Below are 26,503 nucleotides of genomic sequence, written 5' to 3' on the forward strand. Positions count from 1 at the left end.
ATGAGAATAAGAATAATCCTAGGTTTCTTTTTAGTAAAGTTTTCAAACTTATACAGAGTGATAGCTCTCTTGAGCTATCTATTCCCTTAGCTCTCAGCAGTAATACATTTTTGGGATTCTTTGGGTTTTTTTTCCTAGAAGTTACACCTGACTTGGCTCTGTGTTTAGCTATTACACCTTCCTGGAGGTGACATTGGCTGAGTTACTCCTGCCAACAACTTAATGTTCTTCTACATATGATACACATGGCTCTGTCATTCAGTGTTTAAACATGTCTTAGTAACAAAAGGAGTTGCTACTGATTTTTAACATTTTCTTTTCTTTCACATATAAAGTACTACTGGATCAGTGCTTCCGTGTTCTTTTATTGTATGTTCTGTTCTCTCGAACCCACAGTAAGGGTGTTTTCTTTTCCACTGTCGCTACATGCTTGCTAGTATGAGGGATTGCTGCAAAGTCAATGAGACAATGCAAGGGAATGTCCACTGTCTCCACATGCTCATCAAGGAAGAGTGAAGGCTGCAAGTTACTGACTCGATGCAATCTGCTGGGTTTTCTTAGAAACCTTTTTAACCAGTTTGAATAGTGAACTGCATTTGACTGCACTGTTTGACAGCTAGGGTCAATTGGAATGTATATACTTGAATTGGAATCTGTATGATTCGATTGAATTGACTTTGAAAAGTGCCTTGTGATGACATTTTTGTGAATTGGCTCTATAAAAATAAACTGAATTGAATTGATGATCAAATACACTTTTGTTGTTGTTGGGTCATATTTCTGCTATTTTTTCAATTAAAACTTTGATGTTACTGTTTCTTTTTGCTTAATGTTTAAATATTTCTCCTATTATTTTAATGGCTCCTTTATTTTCCTGTAAAGCACTTTGAAGACATTTTAACAATTTTTTCCTCAACAGTCACAAATTTTCTGTTGTAAAATTTGAATAAAATGAACTAGTTGCTTTGTGTTTCGATCAGCTGTGCTAGGATCCTCCAAAAAAGAAACCACTGTCTTTCTGGTTTTTTTTTCTGTATTTTACAATAAAATTGTTTTATTGTTTTACAATATAAATAAATATTAAAATAAATTCAGTGTTTAAACAATTGGTAACTTAATGCACATCTGTAATCATCTGCAAAATCATATACATTTTACACCTTTTTATACTTCTAATGCTTGCTGTTTGTATTAACTACTGTTTAGAAAAATAACTTAAGAAATTAATATTATTAAAACCCATTTGCACTTTTGAGCTAAAAAGTTAGATATACCAAAAATTCTCATGAGCAAAAGAACAAAATTCAGCAATATCAATGTTTTCTTCATATAAAAATGGAAAAGCAAAACATTTCTTAGTCAACTTAAAGTTATATTATCTCCCAATATAAAAGTCTGTTGGCTTTAAATACAATAAGCATTGAGTCTGGTGCTTTAGGAGCAAGTATAGTATTATGAAAACAATATTTGTTTCCTTGTAGATTTCTTCTATTCTTGTTTTTGTTACACTTAAATGTTCCAGCTCATCTATATATCACACAAAGATAACCGGAATAACTACAGATTGTAGTTTTCAGTTAAGGCTAGTGTTCATTATTCAATGATAGAAAATGGATGGGCAAAAATAGGATTCATAAGAGAAGTTAAATACCACTGCTGACCAAACATAACACAAAGGCTCATCTCACATTTGCCAAAAAAACATTGTGATAATTCCCAAGACTTTTGGAAAAATATTCTGTAAACTAACGAGAGAAAAGCAGAACTTTTTGATAGGTGTGCATCCTGTTACACCTGGTGTACATCATGACAACAGCCAAACAATGATGTGATAGTCTGGTGCTTAGCTGCTTAGGGACCCGGACAACTTGCCATAGTTGATGAAACCATGAACCATTTTCTCTAGCAGAAAATCTGAAACCATCAGTTTGTGACCCTAAGATCAAGTACCCTTGGGTTATGCAGTGATGGTAAAACACCAGTTAGTCTATCTCTGAATAACTCAAAACAAAACAAAAAACAAAACAAACAATAAAAAAGCTAAAGTTTTTCAAGTGGCCTAGTCAAAGTCTGGACTTAAATCTGATTGAGATGCTGCAAAATTACCTTAAACAGGTTCCAATGAGGCTGAATTGAAAATGAGCCAATATCAGTTATTGCAAACATGTGATGACCGTAATTGCTGCCAAGATTTGCCAGGGAACCCAGCAAAGCTGGTTTGAATAGTTTGTTTCCCTTAATAAATAAAATACTCATTTGAAAACTGTTTTTGTGTTTTCCCAGGTTATCTTTTGTCTGATATTAGAATTCGTTTGATAATCTAAAACATTTAAGTAAGACAAAAAAAAAAAAACAGAAGAAATACATAAGGAGGCAAATAATTCTTTAAAGTACTGTAAATTCAAGTGGAGGAAACAATTAAATATTACATAAAGTGCAGTAAACATTTTGTCATACTAAAGTAGGTTTGAGGTCATCTTTGAACACTACAGGTCGTGGGGGATGGTAGAGGTTCGTATAATCCTCATACTCGCTGTCAGACGAGTCTGAGGAGCTGTCTGAGCAGAGAAAGGAGCCTCGCTGCAGGCAGGAATCACAGTAAGGTCGGTGGTAGTAGCAGTAATCTTCGGAGCTGCTAGAGTCTGAATCCCAGTATCCACTCGAGTCTCTGATGCATCGATGGTGCTGCTGCTTGCTACTGTCACCTTCTTCCACGCCATGCTGAGGTGAATTGTTCTGTCCAGCACAACGCCAGATTGGGCATCTATGAGACCTCAAAGCACATCTTTGACATTTTTTCATTGCCTCCTCTTCATCTTTATTCCCCTCTTTCTCCTCCACTGACTTTTCTAAATCAGGAGAGCTGCCATGAACATGAGAACGAGTATCATCTTGATTTTGATGTTTACAGGTGTCCCTTTTCAATCCACAAATGGGAACATCGGAACCTGTGTAGAAGCAGGAAGGGGACAAAGCTCTCCTGGAGGTGTGGAAGGGAGGCCGACGTTTTCTCATTACATGTGGAGAGATGCTGGGGTAGTGGAAGAGACAAGCTGAATGGGAGGAACAGAGGGACAGAGGGGACAATGTGTTCAGTTTTGGTTGAGAATACGTCCTAGAGGCCTGACCTGGAAATCGAAGTGCTGTCTCCGTGACTGCATCCATACTCAGCTCCTGGATGATTTCCTGCAGCTTCTCGCTGCTAACGAAACCAGTCAGTTTGGGATTTGGTCCCATCTGCAGTGACAGGCCACCATGACTAACAAATTGTTCAACCTGCGAAGGATTCAGTCTTCTTTGGTTTTGAAGAGAAGTAACAAAGTCAACAGCCTCTTCTGCTGTCCTTCTGGGAAATTTGAGGGACAAAGGTTGCTTGAGATCCTCTCTCACTCTGGATTTTGCTGCATCTCTGGTTGCAGATTTGGGGACATCATTAGAGGTTCCACTCAGGGGTATGTCATCAGTGAAGGGGGAAGATACAGAATGAAGGTCGAATGAGTCTCGACTAGAGAAAGACTCAGAAGACCTTATAAGAGCATTTGAAAAATCAGGAGGCAGAGTGAAGTTGTGTAAGGCAGGAGGAGGTAAAAGTCTGGTTTTCAAGTCTCTCTGAGGTAAGCAAGATGAGGTTCCTTCAGACTGAAGCTCAGTGGTCTGGGTGGAGGAGGAGTTGAGGTTAGTGGCAGAGGAATCAACATCCTGGTCCCCAAGGGGCTGGCTTGCTGTCATGAGCCTCAGGAGTTTATCCTTGGCATTGTTTACCTGCTCCTGAAGACTGTCAATCGCAGCATTCTTCTGAAAAAGGAAGAGAAAAAGCAGAAGAGAAAATATTTAAAAACAAAAATGAAAGATATTACCACTTATTACCACTTTTATGATACCCTAGACAATAAATAACCTGATTTGATTCAGGTGTTTGGATCAGGTCCCAAGTCAGGGCATTTCTACATAATGGGATTCATAAAATTAGACTCCCAAAACCTGTCACTGATTCCATGTCTATGATTTTATGTCAGTAGTGACCCACTAGCCAGCAGTGGGACAGCCTTTAGGGCAAGTTCCTAAATTCAAGCCATGTTTTGTGGGCACAGATTGTAAAACTATATTATAGAACATGTAGTCTCACAAATCTGGGCTTTCTCCTTACAATTAGTTTTCACTAATTTCAGTAATGTTCACAGTGAAAGAGAGATTGTACTGACTGCTACAGCTGTCTATGTAGAATAATTAAATTAATCAACGTTCAAATCAAGTATGAAGCAGGAGAATTTTTTTCTGTGAGTTTCGTCCCCAGATGATTAACTGATCAATGAACCAAATTATCAACAAGTGAGATGAAAACAGAGAGCAAACATGCTAACATTGGCCTAGCTCTTCTCCAAATTGCTCTTCATGAAAACATTGTCAGCAGGAGCAAGATATACATTTATTGAAGCAACTCTATGCGTAATATCAAATATGTGTTTAGAAACAAAAGAGAAAGCTATGCAGGTTTTAGCCATCAGCTTTTCAGAACGTTATAGGAGCTTTTTTAAACTTAACACCAAACTTCTCTTCCAATTTTACAACTTCTTTGTGTTAGTGAACACTTTACAAGTAAGTATTGATAGAATAACAGCAAATATATTTTCTTGACATTGGCACTTCGATATCTAATTTTTAAAAATTAGAGATTCAAGCTTATTGTGCTTTAAAAGTTACTTTGAAAAAGTTCAACTAAATATAAAGTCGCATTTCCAATGAAATTCCTTGCTTTCTGAAAAAAATGGTGGAAATACACTAATCAGGTATTACATTATGACCACTGAAGTGAACAATGATTATGCCTTCATTATGGCACCTGTTAGTAGGTGGGATATATCTGGCAACAAGTGAACAGTTTTCACTCAAAGTTAATCTGTTATAAGCACAAAAATTGGGCAATCATAAAAGTTTTAGTAAGTTTGAGAGCCACATTGTGATGGCTAGACAACAAGGTCAGAGCATCTTTAAAAACTGCAGTCCTTGTGCGGTGTTCCCGATCTGCAGAGATCATAATCTGTCACAAGTGGTCCAAGAAAAGAATGGTGGTGGAACAGGCAACAGTCAATGGTCAAGGTTTACTGATGCATGTGGAGAGTGAGGTCAAATTCAACATATGAGCTACTACAGCTTAAAATGTTGAAGAAGTCAATGCTGCACTTTGATAGAAAGGTGTCAAACACACAGGAGACCTCAATTTGTTGCGTGTGGGGATGCATGACTGCAGACCAGTCAGTGTGCTCGTGCTGACCACTGTCTACTGTAGAAAGTGCAAAAAATGGACACATGAGAATCAGAACTGGACTACGAAGCAACAGAAGGTGGACTGGTCTGATAAATCACGTTTTCATAGCAGTTTCATTAAACAGTAAACCTAGCCTCATTCAAATGTTCTGTTAATATTACCTGATCTCTCAACATGTAATACGTTACTTTAGAAGAGCTCTGGCTCTGGATATTTTAGTACAGAAGGTTGGACTTGTTTAGTTCAGTTTTCACATGTGAGCTAGATATAGAGCTTAGAGAGGGATGAAACTATGCAATATTTGTTGTTACAGCTTTAAATTGTGCTTTTACCAGCCAGGATGACTATAATTTCTACATACTGTTACTCTAAAAAGAATGCTGCCTCCTTATTAAGTCACCATGTCAGTTTTTGGAAATAAAATAGGGATTTCCAGAGCTAGAGTCATACTGAGGCTTGTTCAGTTGTAGCTTAAATAGAAAAACATACCGCCACATTAGGCTCACAATCAAAAAACATCAACATTCTTACAAAAATATATATATCAATGTATTCTGTCTTCAAATATTGCCATCACCTAATTTCTCTAGTTTCATTTTAAGGGCCACCCTCTTGTCCTAATTTGGTTATTTCTGGCTCCACAAAGTAAGAGACAATGACAGCCATTTAGAAACCAACAGATTACATAATGATGGTTACAGTCACTTCCTACACACACTGTATGGACGTCAAACCTTCAGCTTATCGTCAGACTGGCTGACTGCTCATTCATAAACTGTCACACACTCTTACAAAAAAATGATTCAAATGTCCAAAACAATTTTCATGATCATTTTAACCAAGAAGCTGCTGTTTTCAGGGAGACAGAGTTTCAGAAAATAAGTAATACTGGTGGGAGGCAGATTGTTTCTCACATATTCTAAATATTCTAGCAGGGACAACTTACTTTTATGGTTGTAGAAAAGAGATTATTACTTTGAAGAGCATTATTTTGACACACTTATTTTGACTATGCATCTAATTGAACAGTTTACCATAACAGCTTTATAGGCATGAACATAGTGTCAGGACATGGTTTAACAACTGCAGGGGGATCAGCTGCAGGACAAAAGATTATTTCAGCTAATTGTAAAGTCAAGACAAATGCTGTTTGCTCATATCTTGGTCAGAGTGAGAAATGTTGTGCGTCTGTGAATACATACTTTATGTAAAAGGTCAGTTTTTGAAGTGTAACTAATGCTACAATACTATCCCTGTTTAAATTAACCACTTTGTGCATAAAAACAGTATATTACCTCACTCAGGAGCTTTTTCATTGAGTTGTTTTCCCCCAACAGAAAGTAGATCTCATCCTGGCTGTACACAGATGGCTGGCTCTTACTGGGGCTGCTGAAATACTTGGCCATCTGACTCGGGTTGTTCTGATCCTCTTCAAACTGCCGCCACTGGGTCAGCTGCAACGAGGCAAGTTTGATATTTAAGGGTTTTTACGTGTGTTGCTCTGATTTCTAGCAACATATAAACCCCTCACATGAGTTGTAAATCCTCTAAGGAACATCTAAGCAGGTCTGTTTTAGTGCACTGCTCATTGTCCAAGTATTTCCTTCTCTTTCACTGGAGATACATTCCTTTATGTTAACATAAGCCCGCTGTTAGACTTCCAGAGAGTCATAAACCTGTTTGCAGGAGCCAACAAAGTTTTGAGTCATTAGGAGGACTTCTGTGTGAGTCATCTTCTCCTGACAGACACTGAAACTTCAGCCGTGAGTACAACAATTACATGTCAGGTTTATTGGTTTTACCCTTAAAACACTTCATACAGATACTGTCATCTGTCCATCTGTTACAGTTTCTGTATGTGTGAATTAGTTTCTCATGACAGATCTTAAATAAACTATATGCGTCTCAATGACGTCTGTATATATTTCCGCTAAGCGACCAGAAAATATTGTACTTTTTACTAGGAAAGTGAATTCTACATGCATGTAAATTAGTAAAAATTTTTACTTTTACATGCAAGGCATGTAATGCAATCTCTTTTGCACTATATTACTGTATATCTGAATGCAGTGTATAGCAACAGGCCAGCTATGCTTTGCAGATTACAACATTTTCTAACTGGTTACTATTGTTTCATAATGTGTAATATAATCTTCACCTTTTGCATTTTTCTTTTAGGTGAATTACATGAAAACTTCAAGTTCATTTTTTACAGTCATGAGTTAAAGCCAGATTATAACTGTCATGCATCTGTTGGGTTTTGCTTCTAACCTGCGGCACAAACAGCATGCAGTTAGTGGCCAACGTGCAGATGAAGATGGCTCCAGCCACAGTGCTGTAGACCAGGTTGGGCCAGGCGTGCAAGAAGACAAACACGGGGACGGCTGCGGCGGCGGAGAAGGTGACCAGGGTGACGGCCATTATGATGGTTGGAGACTGGTTGACTGGAGGATGGCTGACGTTGCTGGTGAGTCCAGCCAGGTAAGTGCCATAGAGGAGAAGGCAACCCTGGATGAAGAGGGGCGGAAGTTATTATTTTCACTTATGCTGCTGTTTAAGCAAAATTACTATTTTGTTTTGTTTTTTATTCAGTTTTATTTTTATTATTTATTTAGATTTAGCTTTAATCTAGCTGGAAGCAAATTCGATAATGTTGTATAGGTATAGCTATCATTTTCAAGTAAATAGTGTCTCATTTGCATATTCATGTGTTGCTTTTCAAAAAATACATATAAGTACATCAATGCAAATTACAGGCAATGTTTTAGCAATAATCCAAAGGTTATTTTGAGTTTTTATTATAAATATAGAGACTTTCACCACGAATGCTGTTAAAATCAGTCTTTTAAATCTAGATCTTTTAAAATACTCTAAGCATCCTAAACTTTCCATCTATAATACTGTGTTTTAATAAATTTGCTCATATGTGTCTCATATATAAAACTTAAATATATACAGCATTTATTTAAAAATTAAGCCAAAACCTTCTTATTAATGAATGGGAAAGTCCAAAATCCCATCAAAGTGATTTTAACAGTCTTTCACCTTGGTATGTGTCACTGTGAACCTGATTTTATTTGTTGGTGAGATTTGTATTCTAGGAATAATGTTGCAAATAAGCTTGAAATTTGCTTATCTAAAAGTACAATTTCAGAAAAGTACATTTAACTATTTTCTAATCTATGCTTTATCTTTGTAAAATGTAAAATAAGTGTTTAATAAATAATGTATAACTTCCTGTTTCTCTGCTATATGAACCTGACAAATAAGACCATTTCTCTTAGGCCCTGTTGACAATAGGAAGGACAAGAGAACATGCCATTCAAGCAAGGCAAGCAGGTATTGGTCTTCACAGATCAGAAAAAGACTACAAGTAAATTGCTGCTTGTTTAAACTTGCCCATATCTACAGTCAGAGCAGTAATTACAAAGTATACCAACTGGAAGGCATGACAAAGTTTATGTTACCACTATGAACAGTGAGGAAGATCTTGAGGGAGGGACAAAATAGCTCATTTTTCAGTTTGAGATAATGCTACTGCAATTCAAGATTAATTTACACATCTTTACCAAGGGTTCCAGTAGTTGTGGAGGGAGCTGTATCATTTTTTATAATTTAGCTTTGGTCTTGGACATGTTCTGCCTATATTCACTTTACTTATCTGTCTCTATCTAGCTCACTGATACAAGGCAGGCTGAACAAACTCATCTGACCCTACAAGAACATTTCTGTTTGTTTTCTCTAAACCGGAAAAAATTGTTTGAAAACATATTGTATAAAATGTATCACCATTAAAAAACGTAAATGTGGTAAATATTGTTACTGTGCCAAAACATCAATTAAATAGCTGAAACTTACTTTCTCAACAGCAATAATGATGACCCATATATTTGAGTATTCAGAGGAACAAGAGTCCAGCTGTGACAAAGAGTAGGAGGTGTCGCTCTCAGTTGCCTGCATAAATGGAAACCAAATATTACATGAAAGTTGACATTTTCTATAAGTGTATTTTGTTGTAGCAAAAATCCACCTTTCTTGCAGCTTCTAACAAATCAAAAAGCATCTAAAAGCACAAAGCATTCAGATCCAATCACGGCTCAATAATATGTTCAGGTGACCATCTTCACATTATGTACAGACATCCATTAGACAAATTACGGCACAGCTTCATAATAAGTCTCACCTTGGCAACAGCTCTGACAGATCGTGAACATCTGACCGGGTCTGTGAGATTCCAGGTAGTGAGAACCAGAATGTCTAAAAGGATCAGTAGAACCACTATGCCAATCAGCTGGATGTCTTGAATGATCTGAAACAGAATCAGAAGCAATAAATATTAACTATTTTCACCCATGCAGCTTTTATATAGATGAGTCTAGAGCATAAAAAGAGCTCAAAGTGATTACACACCAAGGCCAATTTACAATGTAGTAAATAAATTAAATAATAAAAGAAAAATTCCTCTAATGCAACATCCTGCTTTGCAACATATACAAAACATATATATATATATATATATACATATGTACATATATATATGCAAAGGTGGACTGTTGCTTTCCTTTGTGAACACTAAAAACAAAACATTATACTGTACATGTTGACTGACAGGTAGCTGCAAAGGGCAGAAAAAAACAAAAAAAACACTTGGCCTATATTTTCAAATGCTACCTCATCATCATTTTTATAGTTGTTCGATTTTTTTAATTCTAATTGTTGAGAATTGTAGTGGATCTCAAGAGTGCACCCACCTCGGTTAAAATTACAGGTTTATGTCACACAAAACAATGACACAATTGTCAAATGATTTTCATACTTACAGCTATTTTGTGGCATATATCCTGTACAATTCAACTCAAAATTGAACCCATTATTGGGAAACTTGTAACAAAATAAAAAAAGGGGCAATAATCTGGTTGCATGAATCTGTCTTATAAAAGTTCTCCAAATCTATCAGAGTGTGAGGAGATATTCATTTTCAGGAGGTGGGTAGGTGGAATGGGACCTTATCTGTAGTAATGTGGACTTGCTCTGGTCTGTTGTGGTGAAGAAAGAGCTCAGCCAATGGTCTGACCTATGGTCATGAGATCATTGATCAAGACAGAACAAGATCCTGGATACAAGAAGTTAAAATGTGCTTCTTCTTCCATAGAGTATCTGAGCTCTGCTATAGAGACAATGTAGAAAGCATTCAGGCAGAGCTTGGAGTAGAGCTGCTGGTTGTCTGCACCAATTGGAGTCAGTGGAGGTGGTTCGGGCATCTGATCAGGATGCATCCTCAGCTCCTTCCTTTGAAATGATCTGGGCACATCCATCTGGGAAGAGACCCCAAAGGAGAATAACAACTACAGAAGGGACAACGTATCCATTCAGGCATGGGAATGCCTAGGAACCCCCCAAAATGAGCTGGAGAGTGTTGCTGGGGAGAGGGCTGTCTGGCTATCCTTCCTTAGACCTGGTACCCCTCAACCTGGTCTTAGAAAACCAAAAGGTAATAGATGATTGGTTAAGAGGATGGTTTTTAACTGGTTTTTACAGAATATGCCACATTAAAGGTGGAAAAGGTTCCAAAATTAATTATCATTGCCCCTTTTTTACATCACACAAACTGGGGCGTTTCGACTAATAGGACTGTGGGTAACTACAAAAACGTACCCTTTTTTATACTAAGGTTGTATCTGAGTGTCTCATGAGAGTATGTTCTCAATGCAAACTGCAGTGATTGATAAGAGGAGGACAAGAAGGTGTATGTTTTTAAGAGAAACTGAAGAACATGACCACATGGAAACCAGAAGAGCGTGCCTACCACTCTCTTGTCAGGAACTCGCTGAGTGAAAACTCTGTAGAGTCTCCAGGTCTTCCCCAAAATTGGCCCAAAAACCAGGGTGCTTCCAACGCAAAGTGTCCACATTCGAGCCTGTAGGAGAAAACACCACTAGGATCACCTTAAAATCTCCAACAGTATAGAGGTGCAGCTAGATGATTTAGATACTTACTTGAAGCACAGTAATAGACACTTCAGTTTGTTCGTGAGCTTGCTCATCGATTGCAAATAGAAAGCCGCTGATATACGTGAGAACACTTCCAAAGAGAGTCAGAACGTTCAAGTTCGGACTGGACATCTTTACTATCCTGATGGAACAACACAAGCAAAGTAAAATATCCCTTACTATGCAAGGATATTGTCTCTTAATAAATCTATACTTAAATGCTAGTACCTGTTGTTTTTGAAGCGCAGGGTGAACACCAAAAAGCAGAACGCCAACAGGATGCCAGAAGACAGCATTGTCCAGACAACCGCCCTGAGCACAGGAGAGAGGGCATGCCTCGGGACCTCTGCTGCCAACTGCACACACAGACGTGGGCATTTAATCAGAATCAGAATCAGAATCAGAAAAGCTTTATTGCCAAGTACGTTTTTGGACATACAAGGAATTTGCTTTGGTGTAGTCGGTGCAATACAATACAAATTAAACAGTATAAACATATCTACAATATAATATAATTATATGTGTACAGTTTTAAGTGAGTGAGAGTAAATGTAAAGCAGTATAGGATGCCAGAGCAGTACAACAGTGCAGGTGATCATTGTGCAAGTATGGCAGTGCAAGTAAAGCAGAAGTCCAAGCTGAGCGTTAATGTAATCCCCACACAATCCCACTTAACTCCTGCTTGTATGTTTATGGAACGCATTTCTGATTACTCATAAATGTGTTCCTGAGCCCAAGTTTCCTCAATCCCAGATGTAAAAATTAAACCAAGCACAGATTCATATTTAAAGGCAGAATTTTATTGAAGGGAAAAAGGCATCAAGCATCACAAAACAGGCGTGTAGCTTTTACCTGCAAAACTAAAACTGATATTAAAAGTTTGCTGAAACATTTGAAACATACAGGGTAGAAAGTTGTGAGAATTTAGACATTCAAAGGCAAGATGACAAGAGGTGCAGAGTTGACCCCACTGTGATTCCTTCGTGGGTTGAAGTAGGGGAAAAGTCTCTCACTGAAAGTGTATCCGGAGTACGTGTAGACATGGGAATGAGAGTCTGAGTTGTAAAAGGAAACCTGCCCCCCTTCCATGTCTACATACACCCCAACTGTCAGGGGCTTTTCCACCAGAGGCACTCTGACAGGAGGACTGCTAAGCGCCCAGTAGCTCCCATCCTCCCTCATTCCCAGGGTCCAGTAGCCTCTTTCAGGGTTCAGCAGATTTCCTCCTTTTCTATTGACTGACTTTAGTCCCACTCCAATATCCCACTCCGTCTTCCTTTTCACCTGAACCTCATAGTAGAACCTCCCGAAGGAAAAACCCTCCTTTCCCAGGACACTAACACAAGGGTAAAATCTCTCTGGGTTGTCGGGGAGGTTTACAGCTACATCGCTGTGATGGACCTGCTTCCTGTTTTCAGAAAGCATCAGTTTGGGATGAGCCGTGTCTGGATCCAAAGTCACATCCACGGCACAAGCTTTTGCCCGCTGAAATTCAACCTCGCAAAGCCTCTTTACCTCTGCCTTTACGGTTTCCTCAAGCTGGCATGCAGTTTTCCTGAGGGCCCGCCTCACTGTCCCCACGTAAACTGCACTTTGTACACAAATTTCAGACCAGTCTTTCATGGTCGGTTTTCTTGAGAAAGACGGAAAGCTCTGGAGAAGGTAGAGATCATCATTTGTCTGTGAGAGCAGCTCTAAATCAGTGCTCCTGTTCGTCAGCTGATCAATCTCTTGCTCAAGGTCCCTTATAATCCCGCTTGCCTTGCTTTTGACACACCTCTGCTTTGCTGAAATAGCCTCAACCACCTCAGCTTGGCCTGTCTGAACAACTTGCAGCAGTTTGTTGAAGACTTGCAAACTCTCTTCAACCTCTGTTCCTGCGTTTACTTTGCTGAGCTGAACAGCTTGTCCGATCTCACACATTTTCTGCAGCCGACTGTGGATGCCTTCTTGCACTTCCACGTTTAAGCTTCCGATTTGAGCTCTCCTGTCATGGCTTTCGCACTCTAAAGGAGCCGTGCGATGTGCCTTGTGGTCTTCTTCCACACAGATCTGGCACACGTACATCTGATCCGTGTGGCAAAACAGGTTCAGGAGGATCTCATGCTTCTTACACAATCTGTCCCTCATGTTCATCATTGGATTAATAAGCGTGTGTTTCTTGAGGGTGCCTAAAATGTAATGGGGCTCCAGATGAGTATGGCAAAATGAAGCCAAACAGTCCAGACAGGATTTCAAAGCTTTCACCTGTTTACCAATACACACATCACAAGCAACTTCTCCCTCATTGCTACTGCTGAGATCACCTTCATATTTTATTTCCCTATGCTCTTTAAATTGAGCAGCAACCTCGGATATGAAGGTGTTGACTTTGAGCTCGGGCTTCTTGTACAGTTTATGTTTACACATGGGACACTGCGGCAGATTGGTGCTCTGCCAGTATCTCTGGATGCAGTCACGGCAGAAGTTGTGCCCGCACGGCGTGGAGACCGGCTGGTTAAACACATCCAGACAGATGGGGCAAAGAAGCTGCTCTTTAGACAGAACGCTGCCGGCTGTAGCCATATCTGGGAACACATCCAGAAAGAAGAAAACAGGTGGGATTTTATGGAAATAGCTGGCTCCACTTTCTTTATTTTTGTCTTTCCACTATTCAATAAGGCTTAAAATTACTTGTGCCCTGGTTAGCCACAAGCAGCAGCAAATGGATGGTGTTACGTTTCATCACAGGGTGTCACATATTAGCAGGACCGTTTTCATGTTAGCTAGGATCAACAAACATTAGCAACGAGGCATTTTAAGGACAATGCAATGAAAAACAAATAATTCACTAAATTTCAATGGTGCATTACCACAACAAAGCTCACACACAGCTTGGGTCATACTGTTGACTTACTTTGAGGCAATTAATTGCACAACTGAAGCTTATGAAGCATAAAAGATTTCTAAGAGATAACTCACCTTGCTTCTTTTTGGTGCTTTGAAGAAAGAAAGACCTGATTCTGTTTTTTGTCAAAGTGTTTCCGCTCCTTTATCTTTTATTTGAGAAGTCTGATTACACTTCCTCTTGCCAGCCTTATGCTGTTGGTCTGTGCTGACTCTTCTCTTAAAAGGCATCAGGGACAGAGGGCATTCTAAACATAGCTTCAGTAGTCCATCCCCAATACCTTTCCTGATCTCCGCTGTCTCCATCAAGTGGAATAGTACCACAATTCAAGCAAGCAAATGAGCACACATGGGTGCATTTATATAAAACATTTTTAAGAGAAGAAAAAGCAAGTGGGCGTGTAAACAAATGACAGAAAAATCTAAAGGCAAAGCACTAAGAAAAAAGTACAGAAACAGGACATAGCAAATACAAATTGCTAAGACATTAAAACTTAGGAAGTTTTAATAAGTAACCCCACTCATCTATGTCAAAATGAAGTTTAAAGTTGATTAGTGTTATTCTTGAGTCAGTTTGTTACCAGCAGTAGCAGATCTAGAAAGATTTTTCATGTGGGAGCACAAAAGGTCTTGGTAAGGTGGCATTGCTGGACCTCTTTATTGAAGGTCATTGATCTAAAAAATATATAGTGACAATTTGAACAATCTAATACAGTTTTCACTTCATTTCTGGGTTGTAGGATTAGCTTTTATTATAACATAAATTGACTACATCACTAAAGTGTGGACAATCTAACTTCATAACACGCCTGTAGACTTGAACAGATATGGTATTCATCTTCTGGAAAGAAACAGGCCCACAGCATCACAGAAGCTCAACTTTACCTTACACATGTGGCACTGCAGCAGATTGGTGCTCTGCCAGTACGTTTTTTTTTTGTTTTTTTTTTACCATTTACCTATTGTTAATGCCAAATTGACAAGCTCAGTCTTCATCTCATCTCTCCATAAGATGATGTTGCTGATAAAGTCACAGCAGAGTTTATCAAAACTCTAGTTGTTTACACTTTTAACGGTGGAACAGAAGAATCCTTTTGCTGCTATGTCTACCAAACAATATGGGGGCATTTAGATAGGGTCTAATGGTTGTCATGTAGTCTCGGTGACCCTAGTATGCCACTCCATGTTTCAGTTCTCCAACAGTGAGCTTTGGAGATGTTCTCATGTCCCTTTCCATCCTCATGTTGCTCACTGAGTGTTTTGACCAGATAATCCTTTAAAGCTCAAAAGTGTTTAATCTTTCTACACTATTTAGTTACTGCTCTGGCTGTAGATATGTTGTTTTTTTTTGGTAACATTTTCTGGGCTTTTGAAGATCAAAACACATTGCTTAAATTACACTATATTGCCAAAAGTATTTGTCTGTCTACTTTTAGATGTATATGAACTTTGATTACATCATATTCTTAATCTATAAGGTCCAGTTTGTTGATATTTTCCAGCAATATCAAATTTAACTTTTCTGTAAACATCTTCCACAAGGCAGACTTACTTTTGCACATGGGAAGAGAAAGTAGGCACATAGATTACAATTTACTGGAGACTGCAAACTGGTCCCAGTATTTATGCTGGTGATGACTACAAAAATCCCACCGTGTTTGTGTGAGGCTCAGAAATGGACCAGTACCAAAAGGTGGATCTGTTTTTTTGGAGGTTGGGTATAGGTGTTAACCTTTACTAAGATCAAATTTGCAATAATGTTCTGTGAGATGGCTGGAGTGGAAAACTCTTCATCAGCTTTTGTTACCTCCGCTGTTTATCATTGTTGGTTGACATGCAGGGTAGTTGCCATGATAGCAAAATAAATTAAAGAGATTTCCACATAATGTTGTGTCATCATCGAACCCTTCAAGCCAAATAATTTAAATGTCTGAACACAATGAAACAGTGTCTGAAAATGAATGTATGACAATAAATCTTTACAATACAGCCACAAGCCTGGAAATCTGGCATCCTGAGTCATGTCAAGTTCCAAACACAGAACCCAAAGAGTGTCTGTCGTGGGAATAAAAATGAGTATCATGTGTACAATAAACTGGATTATAAAGTGTGTGAGATGCTTTATGTGGCTGGCACTAAACATAAATCAGTTTCAAATCACTAACTCACTTTAAAGTAGTGTCCTATTGGCATTAAGGTACAGCGCCCAAAGATATTGGCATGCACTAAAATGTTTTAAAAAAAACTTAAAATAAATTAATCTTTTATTGTCATAGCATAATTTTACACTGAAATGTTTAGAAAAAAATATTTTTATACATTTATTCAGAGGGGAAAAACATCCCATATTAAATAGTGGTTGATGTTTTTAAAATTAAATGCCTTACAGTTATCGGTACAACTAACAAATCCTAACATGTCGCTTAAGCATTTTTGGGCTTTATTTATTTGTTAAGTTGGTGTGAATCTCTAGGACCTTTAATTAGTAATCCATGATTTCTTGTTTCCGTGAGGTACAAATTGTGGCAGGACACAAAGACCCATTTCATGTAGCCACTCTTCAAAATGGTAAAGACTACAGAAGATGTAATTCAAGTAAGACAAATGTGTGTTGATCTTCATCAATCAGGAAATCAGGACAGGAATACATCTGGTCCATAGCTACACTCAGAGCAATACTTGAACTGTTGCAAACAAGGCTGGATGAGAATTATGTGTATTGCTCCAACACACACAGTTAGGAGGATGGTTAAGGAGATTAAAAAATTATTCTTAAAAGGTTACAGTTGGAGAACTGCAGCAAAGGTGTCCACATCTCCTTAACAACCACTATCGGCATGCTTTTCGGCAATAAACACATCAGGTGGGTTTGGTCTAAAACAAAGGAGAGATACTTAAAAAAGTATATCATGACTGCTGTTAAGTATGGTAGAGGATCTGTAATGCTTTGGGCCTGTTTCTCTTCTAAAGGTACAAGGAAAGTTGTTACAAACTATATCTTTATGAACTCTTTGAAATACCTGGAGTGTTAAATAGAAATCTGTTGGATTCTCACAGTAAACTAAAAACATGTGGGCCTGTTGTCACCTACAGCCTCAGCAACATGTTAAAGACTGAAATGTGCACACACAACAGTTTGAGAGAAATATTACCGAGCTTAGGCTGCATAGTCTCCGTAGGATATCCTGGCCATCCTGCCTGCTGACTCCAGCCTGGATGAGGCAAATCGGGAAATCACACACGGAGCTGCAGTTCAGCTCAGGCTCCATGACTGGCCCAGGTCTGTCCACCATCACAAACACATCCTGTGGAACAGTGAAACGACACAGCAGGTAAGGTCATATTTGGGAAATTAATATGTTGGTCTTTTAACTTATGTACAAAAAAAGGTGTAAACACAGATAAAAATCCTAAATACTGTTTGGTGTTTTTTTTTTACTGAAACTTTATCTTCATCCAATAAAGTTGAATTGAAATATGTTGAGTTAAAATCATTGAAGTACAATAGTTTATCATGCATCAGCAGTTGTAAGACCTATTTACACCACAGTGTGGTGCTAAAACAAGGAGGAGTGAGGGCAAACGAGATAATTTCCCATTGCACTGTTGGTAGAAAACAACCTCAGATCAACAGAGAAACCTTTGGGTTTCTATTCATCCTCAGAGTTTCACTCTGTCATCAGATAAATGTATGAGCTGGTTCACAGTCAGCTTTTAATCATGTCGACATATTTTGCAGTAAGCTGTTAAGTAAGAGCGTCTAAAACTGAGGGAGTAAACTTTACAACAAACAAAAGTTTTTCAGTGCTGCCACGGGCGGTTGGTTTTTATGAGGCTACCCCAGGTTGCCCCAACATGCTGAAGATTGGATTATGAGGCACATCTGATACTCTGAGCTGAACCTAGACTTAAGTCTGATGATTATAATTGCAGATGTGACTCAGCTGCATGATGCCAGGGCGGGCTAAGATCGCTTTTATTGATACATATAGGCAGACAGGTGAGTGTTTATGTGAGCAGTGTTATATCAGACGCTGCACGTCTCATCAGTGTCTGTAGAATGCCTAACACTGCCAGAATGGCCTTGGATGTGCTGAGTGATTAGACATACTGAAAAGGTGGGACAAAAATAATTTGAATTAAACGATCCAAAATGTAGAAACTTCAAAAATATGCACTATTAACTAAACAAAGCAGCCCTACTCATTTGGGAAATGTCTGAAGTTCCTGTTCATGTCCTGTCGTCACATTCCAAGTTTAGATCACAGCCCAGCTTCTTCCCGCAGGAAAACCAGGCAGAGAGAGGCATTTCCTCCCGTTTTTCAAGCCCTCCACCTGGAACTCTGTAGATTTTAGCTTGGAAAAGAGCCCACCGCTGTGCAGGTGTCAGCGAAGTCAACATTCAGCTTCAGGTGTGGGAGGGCAGTAGGGGTCATTGTGTGAGCAGCAGGAACTGCTTGAGACTTCAAACTGTCTTCCAATTTTCTGGACATGTTTTGACAGTTCACTAAAGTCATGAGGAGTGTCTTTTGGAGTCCTGAAGGCTAAACCACAAGTAATACCTGAGCTACCTGTGTGTGTGTGTGTGTGTGTGTGTGTGTGTGTGTGTGTGTGTGTGTGTGTGTGTGTGTGTGTGTGTGTGTGTGTGTGTGGGATGGGCCTATATCCTGTCTACAGTTTAGCTTTCATTTTGTTTGCTCTCAACCACTTTATCTTTAACTTAAGTACTTATAGGAAAGGGTTTAAAATACAAATATTGTCAAATTTTTGAGCCACAAAACATAAAAGTCTTGAATGTATGAAACATCAATAAATCATTATTGATGTTTCAACTGTTTTTTAAAGTAGATAAGTAATTTTAAAATGCTTTGTTTTCACACAGAAAGGGCCTTTCTAGTCAGGCGTTTAAAATCAGATATACTATTCTTCTTTTGTTGATAAGATAGAATATTTTTCACCCTAACAGTCACTGCACTGTCTCTTGCGGTCATCACAGCATAAACTGTTTTATAAACAAAACAATAGCTTTTTAATAGGAATACATCAGATAGATGTGTGGCTGCTTATTGGCGACACAACAGGATGTAGGTAGCAGATTTGCTACAAAAAGAATCTGTGCAGGAATTGTAGGTGAGCTTTGTGGAAGTAAGCAGGTGAAGAGGAAAGATTTCTCCTCAACCAACCAAAAAATTTTATCCACAGGATTATGAAACAATTAGAAATTTGCTTCAAGAAAAACAACAATCCAAACATGAAGGAAAAAGGAAATGCATTCTTTAATTATAGTTTTTACTGTTTATGCAGACTTTAATACTTTGAGTAGCACAAGGGATGGCATTCTCAGAACATTCTGATTGCTAGTCTGGGATCTTGCTACATGGAGTTTGCGTGTTCTCCTTTTGCATGTTTGGGTTCTCTATAGGTACTACCTCAGTCTAAAAACATGCCCCTTAGGCATGTATGTGCACGGTTGTTTTGTCCTGTGTGTCTCTGTGTTGCCCTATGATGGACTGGTGACTTGTGCAGAGTGTACCCTGCCTCTCGCTTAATAAGCGCTGGGGATGGGCACCAACCCCATCTACGACCCTGCAAAGATACACTTAATGGATGGATGGTGGCAGCTCTGTAGAGTTTTTGTCATAAGCAATTATTTCCCACACTGGTGAATTACAGGCAGACTGGACTCGCCATAGAGTGCTTTTAAATCCCAGGGTAGGATGCCGGCTTATTAGATCTCCAAGGTACCCCACTAAGACCCTAGTTTTCCTTTGCTCTTCCTTACAGGATAAATCTCCACATACATTTTCCAGTTATGAGCTTAAATTCATGCTGAAGATTTTGCTGTCACTACTTACCTGTTATGTGGTCATTGTGGTATGCACTAATGCTAGGTTTTATGTTTTCAAATGTCATCAAACTTTTTGCTGTGCTCTTGAACATGGAAATGAACAACTGTAAATGTGGTGAGCTACAGAACCAAACCAAACTGAAAAAGAAAAGTAAAACTGATGTGGCTTGTCCCTTTGCCTGGATGTGCATTCAAGCAAACGGACATAAGATTTAATAATTAATGAAAAAGGAGTGAAGAGATTTATTGTCCTGTCATCATTCTGTTTTTGTTTTTTTGTTGTTTTTTTTTAGAAGATTAGAGCTGCAACTGCCGGATTTAGGTCCGATCCAAGGGGCAAAATTTAAACATTCCTTTTGAGTCAATAATCCGTTTATGAGTTTATTCTCTAATCTGAGTTAGAATGCAATTACAGGCAGTCAGAAAAAGAGGGATTTTGATTTTGGCGCACACCACACGCAGAGGATACTAAACTATGGTTCAATCAACTACTCATTTATCTTATATTCTTCATAATATAAATGTTATTACACGGAAATGGCAGAGTCAAGGTTGCACGAAACTTTGTTTCAGAGACGCAAAATTGTATACATTACGAAAGTCACCCAGCAAAATTTAAATTGTTGAATACCTTTTAATGGAAATTGATGCAGATTTTAGGAGTGATCCCTAAATTCGGATTAACTTGTCTTTAAGCGAGCCTTTTTGGTGAAAAGGACTTTTACGCACAGCTTTACGCACGCAGGACAAACTTGTAGTAAAGCTGTTCATTTCGAACTCGCACATAAATAAAGATTAAAAAAAATATCAAAATGTGAGGGAACAGGAGACATTAGGCAATATAAAAAGTTTCAAGATCCAAACCTCGGTCTTCAGTGAAGGAGGACTCCATCGCGCCGTCCTGACTCAAATTCCATCGCTTAAGTCCCCAAAAGGTTATGATAAAAGACGAAAATAAACACAAGTTATCCAGCATTGCTACATGGTTTCCAGACTTGGTATGAACCCTTGTTTTTGACCTCTTTGTCAAAACTGTCAGTCGGAAATGATCCTGTCACTCAGGAAAGCGCTCACCAGACTGAAGGAGTTTCCATTTGAGCATGGTGGGAGGGAGAAAGGGAGGGAGGAAGGCAAGGGTGTGTGTCAGTAGGTAACTTTTCCCTCCCTCTCTCTCCCCCCAAAACCACTCCAGCCCCCCAGAGTGTGAAGCGACCATTCAGTGCAAGAGGGGGTGTTGCAAAGACCTCTGGGGACTCTGGTTGACATATGGAACAGGCCAGACGGCACATCATCTGTGCGCCAAAGCAAACAAACAGGCTGCCAGTTTTACTGGAAACACAAATTATATCTAATTTGGTGTTTCGTGGCTCTTCTGACAAAATAATGTTTCTGCAGACTGACAAATAACATCAGCACAGGAGCTTACTCTTGAGTTGCAGTGGATTTTCGCGCATTTGTTCCGCCAGCTATAAGAGGCACAAGGATGTTATTAAAACGACACAGAGATTTACTGTGGGAGCATTCACATTCACACTGTCATTCCTGATGAGGGAGTGCCACCGCTGACAGCTGCGAAGAGGGGAAACGGAAGACATGCGCGGATTATGACCCACAAAAGGGAACAATATGTGGATTTTTAATCAAACACTCATCAGTCCACTCTCACTTTTTATCCTCAAATCTTCTTGCTGTGTTTACCATGGAGATAAGGTTTTTCAGTTTAAACAAGCATTCAAATGCTTTCCCGATCATTTCGACAGTTGTGTCATTTAGCAATGAGAATAAAGGTTTTAAATGAACCCACAGCTTACGTATGGAGGCATGAACTACCTCGATAAACCTGCTTTTCAAAATTACACGTTTGCCCTATAGAGTTGATCAAAAAATGTCTGTAAAATATCAGTCTGCACTGTTTCAAGTTGAGAATTAAATTAAGAACCTATCTTCTTAATGTGAATGTACTGGCTGTATTTATGTTTTTATGATTTCTCATTTTATTATAGATAGGGTATATTCCACTATAAAAACAAGCAAAATGTTTTTTGTTAAACTGGGTCCATTCCCTCAGATATTAAATGTCAAAAAAAGTAATAAAATCTAGAGTCACATTCTGTCATAAAATGTTGCAACGTTCCGATGCAACCTACTAAAAGCAGTAAATAAGTAATATAAGAAATTTAGTGGCTGATAGTCTCTTGTGAGACCTGTGACATCTTTGATTAATTGATAATCAAGTAATGAAACACAGAAAATGGAGAGTATAAGAACCACTCTTGTTGCTAGCAATTATGCTGACTATAAAATCTTTGGCAAAAGCTCAATACTATGTCCAGACATCTATGTCAGCAAGATTCCCTCCAAAAGATCACAGATTTTTGCATTGTTCATCACTAGTCTAATGTCTACTACAATAGTATTAGACATTAGACTACTTAATAGTATAGAAGACCCATAAAAAAACTAAAGCAGATTTTTTTTAAAAACCCGCACATCATCAGGCAAGCATACAAAATGTATTTCAGGAATTCAATTTTTTTTATGTTGTAATGTTTTTTACAACATATATTGTAATATTTTGATGTTGTAATAATGGTAACATGATATGATTTTGGTAATATGTTGGTGGTTGACAGTTCAGGAGTTCCTGACCCAACAGGACCTAAAGCTCAGGAAGGGAACTCACTAGTGTGCTCAAAGTTCAGAAGGCCATCATGGTGGCTGTAGACACCCACGCTGGAGCGCGGGAGGCTGGCCCAGAGTTCACAGAGGCCAGTGACAATGCTTAACATGAGAGTAGCCAGAGAAGAAGCAGGTAGGAACTTGAGAATGAGGCAAATCATACATAGCCCCACTTTGGAAACAGGAACATGAGAGTGAAAGTGGTTTGTCCCCAACTCCCTTTGTCAGAGACAGGAACTTCACACTGAGGTGGGTCATCTTCAACCCCCAGTGGACACATTAACTGGAACTAAAAGAGATGGCCAGAGACAAGGCTGTGGTTGTCGTATGTGTGTTTGTGGCAGATTGTGATGAATTGCACAAGTCTGTGACCATGTGCAGGCTGAGGTGACATTGAGGCATTACCGATCAGATCTCCAAAGATAGTTGAGGCATGCCCAAATAGACAGTTGAAGATAGTTGAGGTGTCTCCAACTGGGCCCCTGGAAATGGGAGTGGAGGCATTGGCGATCAGACCCATGGACTCAATAATGGAGATCTGGCGATGCCATTTGTGCCAATGAAACATTAGCAGAAGCTGCTGTGGCTGTACCAGGTGCCAAGGGTGGAGTGCTATGTTGGATTTGGTTCCATGCTTTCTGGGGCTATTTGGCTATATTATGGTCCAGTGCCCCAGAAAAGTGTCCCCCTGTTACTGGCCGAGTGGCCAGTCCAACTAACTACCAAACTAAGCACATACTCGTCATCTTCCGCTTATCCAGGACTGGGTCACGGGGGCAGCAGTCTTAAGCAGAGACGCCCAGGCTTCCCTCGCCCCCAGCACCTCCTCCAGCTCCACTGCGGGAGGCCCGAGGCATTCCCAGGCCAGCCGAGAGACCTAGTCTCTCCAGCGTGTCCTGGGGCATACCCTAGGCCCTCCTCTGGTGGGGCATTCCTGGAATCCCCCCTCCCCTCAAAGGGAGACGTCCAGGGGGCAACTGAAACAGATGCCCAAGCCACCTCAGACTCCTCTCGATGTGGAGAAGCAGTGGTTCTTCTCCGAGCTCCTCTCGGATGACTGAGCTCCTCACCCTATCTCCAAGGGAATGCCACCCTGCTGATGAAGCTCATTTCAGCTGCTTGTATCCGGGATCTCATTCTTTTGGTCATTACTCAAAGTTCATGCACATAGGTGAGGGTAGAAATGTAGACCGACCAGTAAGTTAAGAGCTTCGCTTAACTAAGCTATATTTTTATTGCTACATTTAGACTGAAACATTGAGGCTCTAATTACATTTTAAATACATTTTTATTGTATTAGAATAACTAACCATCTAACCTAAATTTAGGCAAAATGCTAACTAGCTAGCTACAGTTACATTTAGCTTTAATTTATTTTACTGCTGGATAAATACTCTGCTAGCAGCTCTGTTACACCAAAGCTTGACTATCATTCTCAGGTTTCAATAGTGATCAGGTTCAGTTAGACTACAACAGCAGCAGGTGGAGAGCAGTTATACTCATATTACTGGGATCTTAAATATTTTAACTTCGGACAAGGAGTTGCTACTCAGAAAGCACAAGTCAAAATAGAAGTTGGCTGAGGAGGATGAAACAGGACACATGTAGGTCTACTGAGGTTACCAGAGATCAATCAAACATTTAGACTTTAAAATGATCAAATACCAGTATCAATAACAGCCTTTCTGTTTCATTGGACTACTATGTTTGTGCACATGCAGCAGCTGGAGGTAAAACTAACAAAAATATGAAGCAAAATATTTAGGCTTATCACATTCTGTTTCCTGTTGAACCACTCCTGACGGGCAGTACTGCTGTTTCCTGACATGGAAGAGTTTGCAGTTGTAGTTTAACACCCGACCACAGTGCCAGTGAGTCCCACCTCTCTGTGGTGTTTGGCTTTGTGTGGGTGGATAAGGCATTGTTCTGTATGTGAGGCATCACTGAACCTTTTTAGCCCAGTGCTGGATGTGTCTCTGGCATGCCCAGGTTTGTCCACCCTTTACAGAGAAAACAATCCTTCTCTGGAACAAGGCAGCTCTTCCTGCAGTTTTCCTGGGGCTTTTTAGTATCAACACTTAAATTATAGCTACCAAGCAATCAGCCGTTGTTTTTTTATTGCACATCATTAACATCTTCTTGTAAAAACTGCAAAGTAATGGGACTTTTCCACTTAGATAACTGTATGTTATTTTAACTACAAAAATCCCTTGGCTAAATTTCAGAATCTATTTTTGCTGGATTAAAATTTGTTGTTTTCATGCTTTTGTTTTCAGTGGGGTTAATTTGGATTCATACTCAGACTCAGGAGCTTAGGGTAATTATTTCATAGCATTTTTTTTTTTTACTTTCAATTTAAATGCTTAAGCCTAAATTATTTTAATTATAGTTTGTCAAACTGAAATAAAAGTTTTAGGCTGAAATGAAATTACAAAGCACAAATGAAAAATTTGCCAGTGTTGAGAACATCAGATCAGAGGTTAATCTTCATCTTGTTGGATTCAAATGTTTCAGATTCTTTTTCTCTGATGAGGACTTTGTGTTAAAGTTATTATGATCATTGCCATTTCTTCAAAGGATTCCTGCTGTGGGTTAAAGATACGGTGCTGGGGCTGTAGGGTAGCAGATAGACTTTAAAGTGAGGCACTGAGGAGAGAACATAAACATAAGATCCTCTAGATTTACCCAGAAATGACTTCTAAATAGTTTCCTGTCAGTAATTCTCTAAAGCCTGTTTGTGTTTACTGTGTGTGTGCAGATCCTGCTGGTCCTTTAATGTAAATCATGCTATTTACATTGACAATTTACAGGAGTTGTACAATGAAACTGAAACACCTGGTTTTACACCACAATAATTTATTAGTATGGTGTAGGGCCTCCTTTTACGGCTAATACAGCGTCAATTTGTCTAGGGAATGACATATACAAGTCCTGCACAGTGGTCAGAGGGATTTTAAGCCATTCTTCTTGCAGGATAGTGGCAGGTCACTACGTGATACTGGTGGAGGAAAACGTTTCCTGACTCGCTCCTCCAAAACACCCCAAAGTGGCTCAATAATATTTAGATCTGGTGACTGCAGGCCATGGGAGATGTTCAACTTCACTTTCATGTTCATCAAACCAATCTTTCACCAGTCTTGCTGTGTGTATTGGTGCATTGTCATCCTGATACACGGCACCGCCTTCAGGATACAATGTTTGAACCATTGGATGCACATGGTCCTCAAGAATGGTTCGGTAGTCCTTGGCAGTGACACGCCCATCTAGCACAAGTATTGGGCCAAGGGAATGCCATGATATGGCAGCCCAAACCATCACTGATCCACACCCATGCTTCACTCTGGGCATGCAACAGTCTGGGTGGTACGCTTCTTTGGGGCTTCTCCACACCGTAACTCTCCTGGATGTGTAGAAAACAGTAAAGGTGGACTCATCAAAGAACAATACATGTTTCACATTGTCCACAGCCCAAGATTTGTGCTCCTTGCACCATTGAAACCAACATTTGGCATTGGCATGAGTGACCAAAGGTTTGGCTATAGCAGCCCGGCCGTGTATATTGACCCTGTGGAGCTCCTGACGGACAGTTCTGGTGGAAACAGGAGAGTTGAGGTGCACATTTAATTCTGCCGTGATTTGGGCAGCCGTGGTTTTATGTTTTTTGGATACAATCCGGGTTAGCACCCAAACATCTCTTTCAGACAGCTTCCTCTTGCGTCCACAGTTAATCCTGTTGGATGCGGTTCGTCCTTCTTGGTGGTATGCTGACATTACCCTGGATACCGTGGCTCTTGATACATCACAAAGACTTGCTGTCTTGGTCACAAATGCGCC

At 39.4% G+C, this 26,503-nt stretch overlaps 1 protein-coding gene across 4 annotated transcripts; it reads right to left on the bottom strand.

Annotated features, from left to right (window-relative positions):
• Nucleotides 1–705: 705 nt before the first annotated feature.
• On the bottom strand, nt 706–21,068 carry gpr156 (G protein-coupled receptor 156). Of its 4 annotated transcripts, XM_047371553.1 has the most exons (11): nt 20,855–21,068; nt 17,295–17,447; nt 11,485–11,612; nt 11,263–11,398; nt 11,073–11,183; nt 9,450–9,575; nt 9,125–9,220; nt 7,538–7,774; nt 6,562–6,720; nt 3,763–3,795; nt 706–3,654 (listed from the first exon to the last, which is right to left on the bottom strand). In XM_047371553.1, exons 2-11 carry the CDS (start codon nt 17,433–17,435, stop codon nt 2,452–2,454), a joined length of 2,370 nt encoding a protein of 789 aa, XP_047227509.1. In that variant the 5' UTR covers nt 17,436–17,447; nt 20,855–21,068; the 3' UTR covers nt 706–2,451. The 4 variants fall into 4 exon arrangements, with proteins under 4 accessions (XP_047227509.1, XP_047227510.1, XP_047227508.1 ...); XM_047371554.1 differs by having other exon boundaries at nt 706–3,795; nt 7,673–7,774; XM_047371552.1 differs by having other exon boundaries at nt 706–3,795.
• Nucleotides 21,069–26,503: the final 5,435 nt, after the last annotated feature.

The sequence above is a fragment of the Girardinichthys multiradiatus genome, chromosome 7, assembly GCF_021462225.1.
Source record: "Girardinichthys multiradiatus isolate DD_20200921_A chromosome 7, DD_fGirMul_XY1, whole genome shotgun sequence".
Lineage (NCBI taxonomy): Eukaryota > Metazoa > Chordata > Actinopteri > Cyprinodontiformes > Goodeidae > Girardinichthys > Girardinichthys multiradiatus.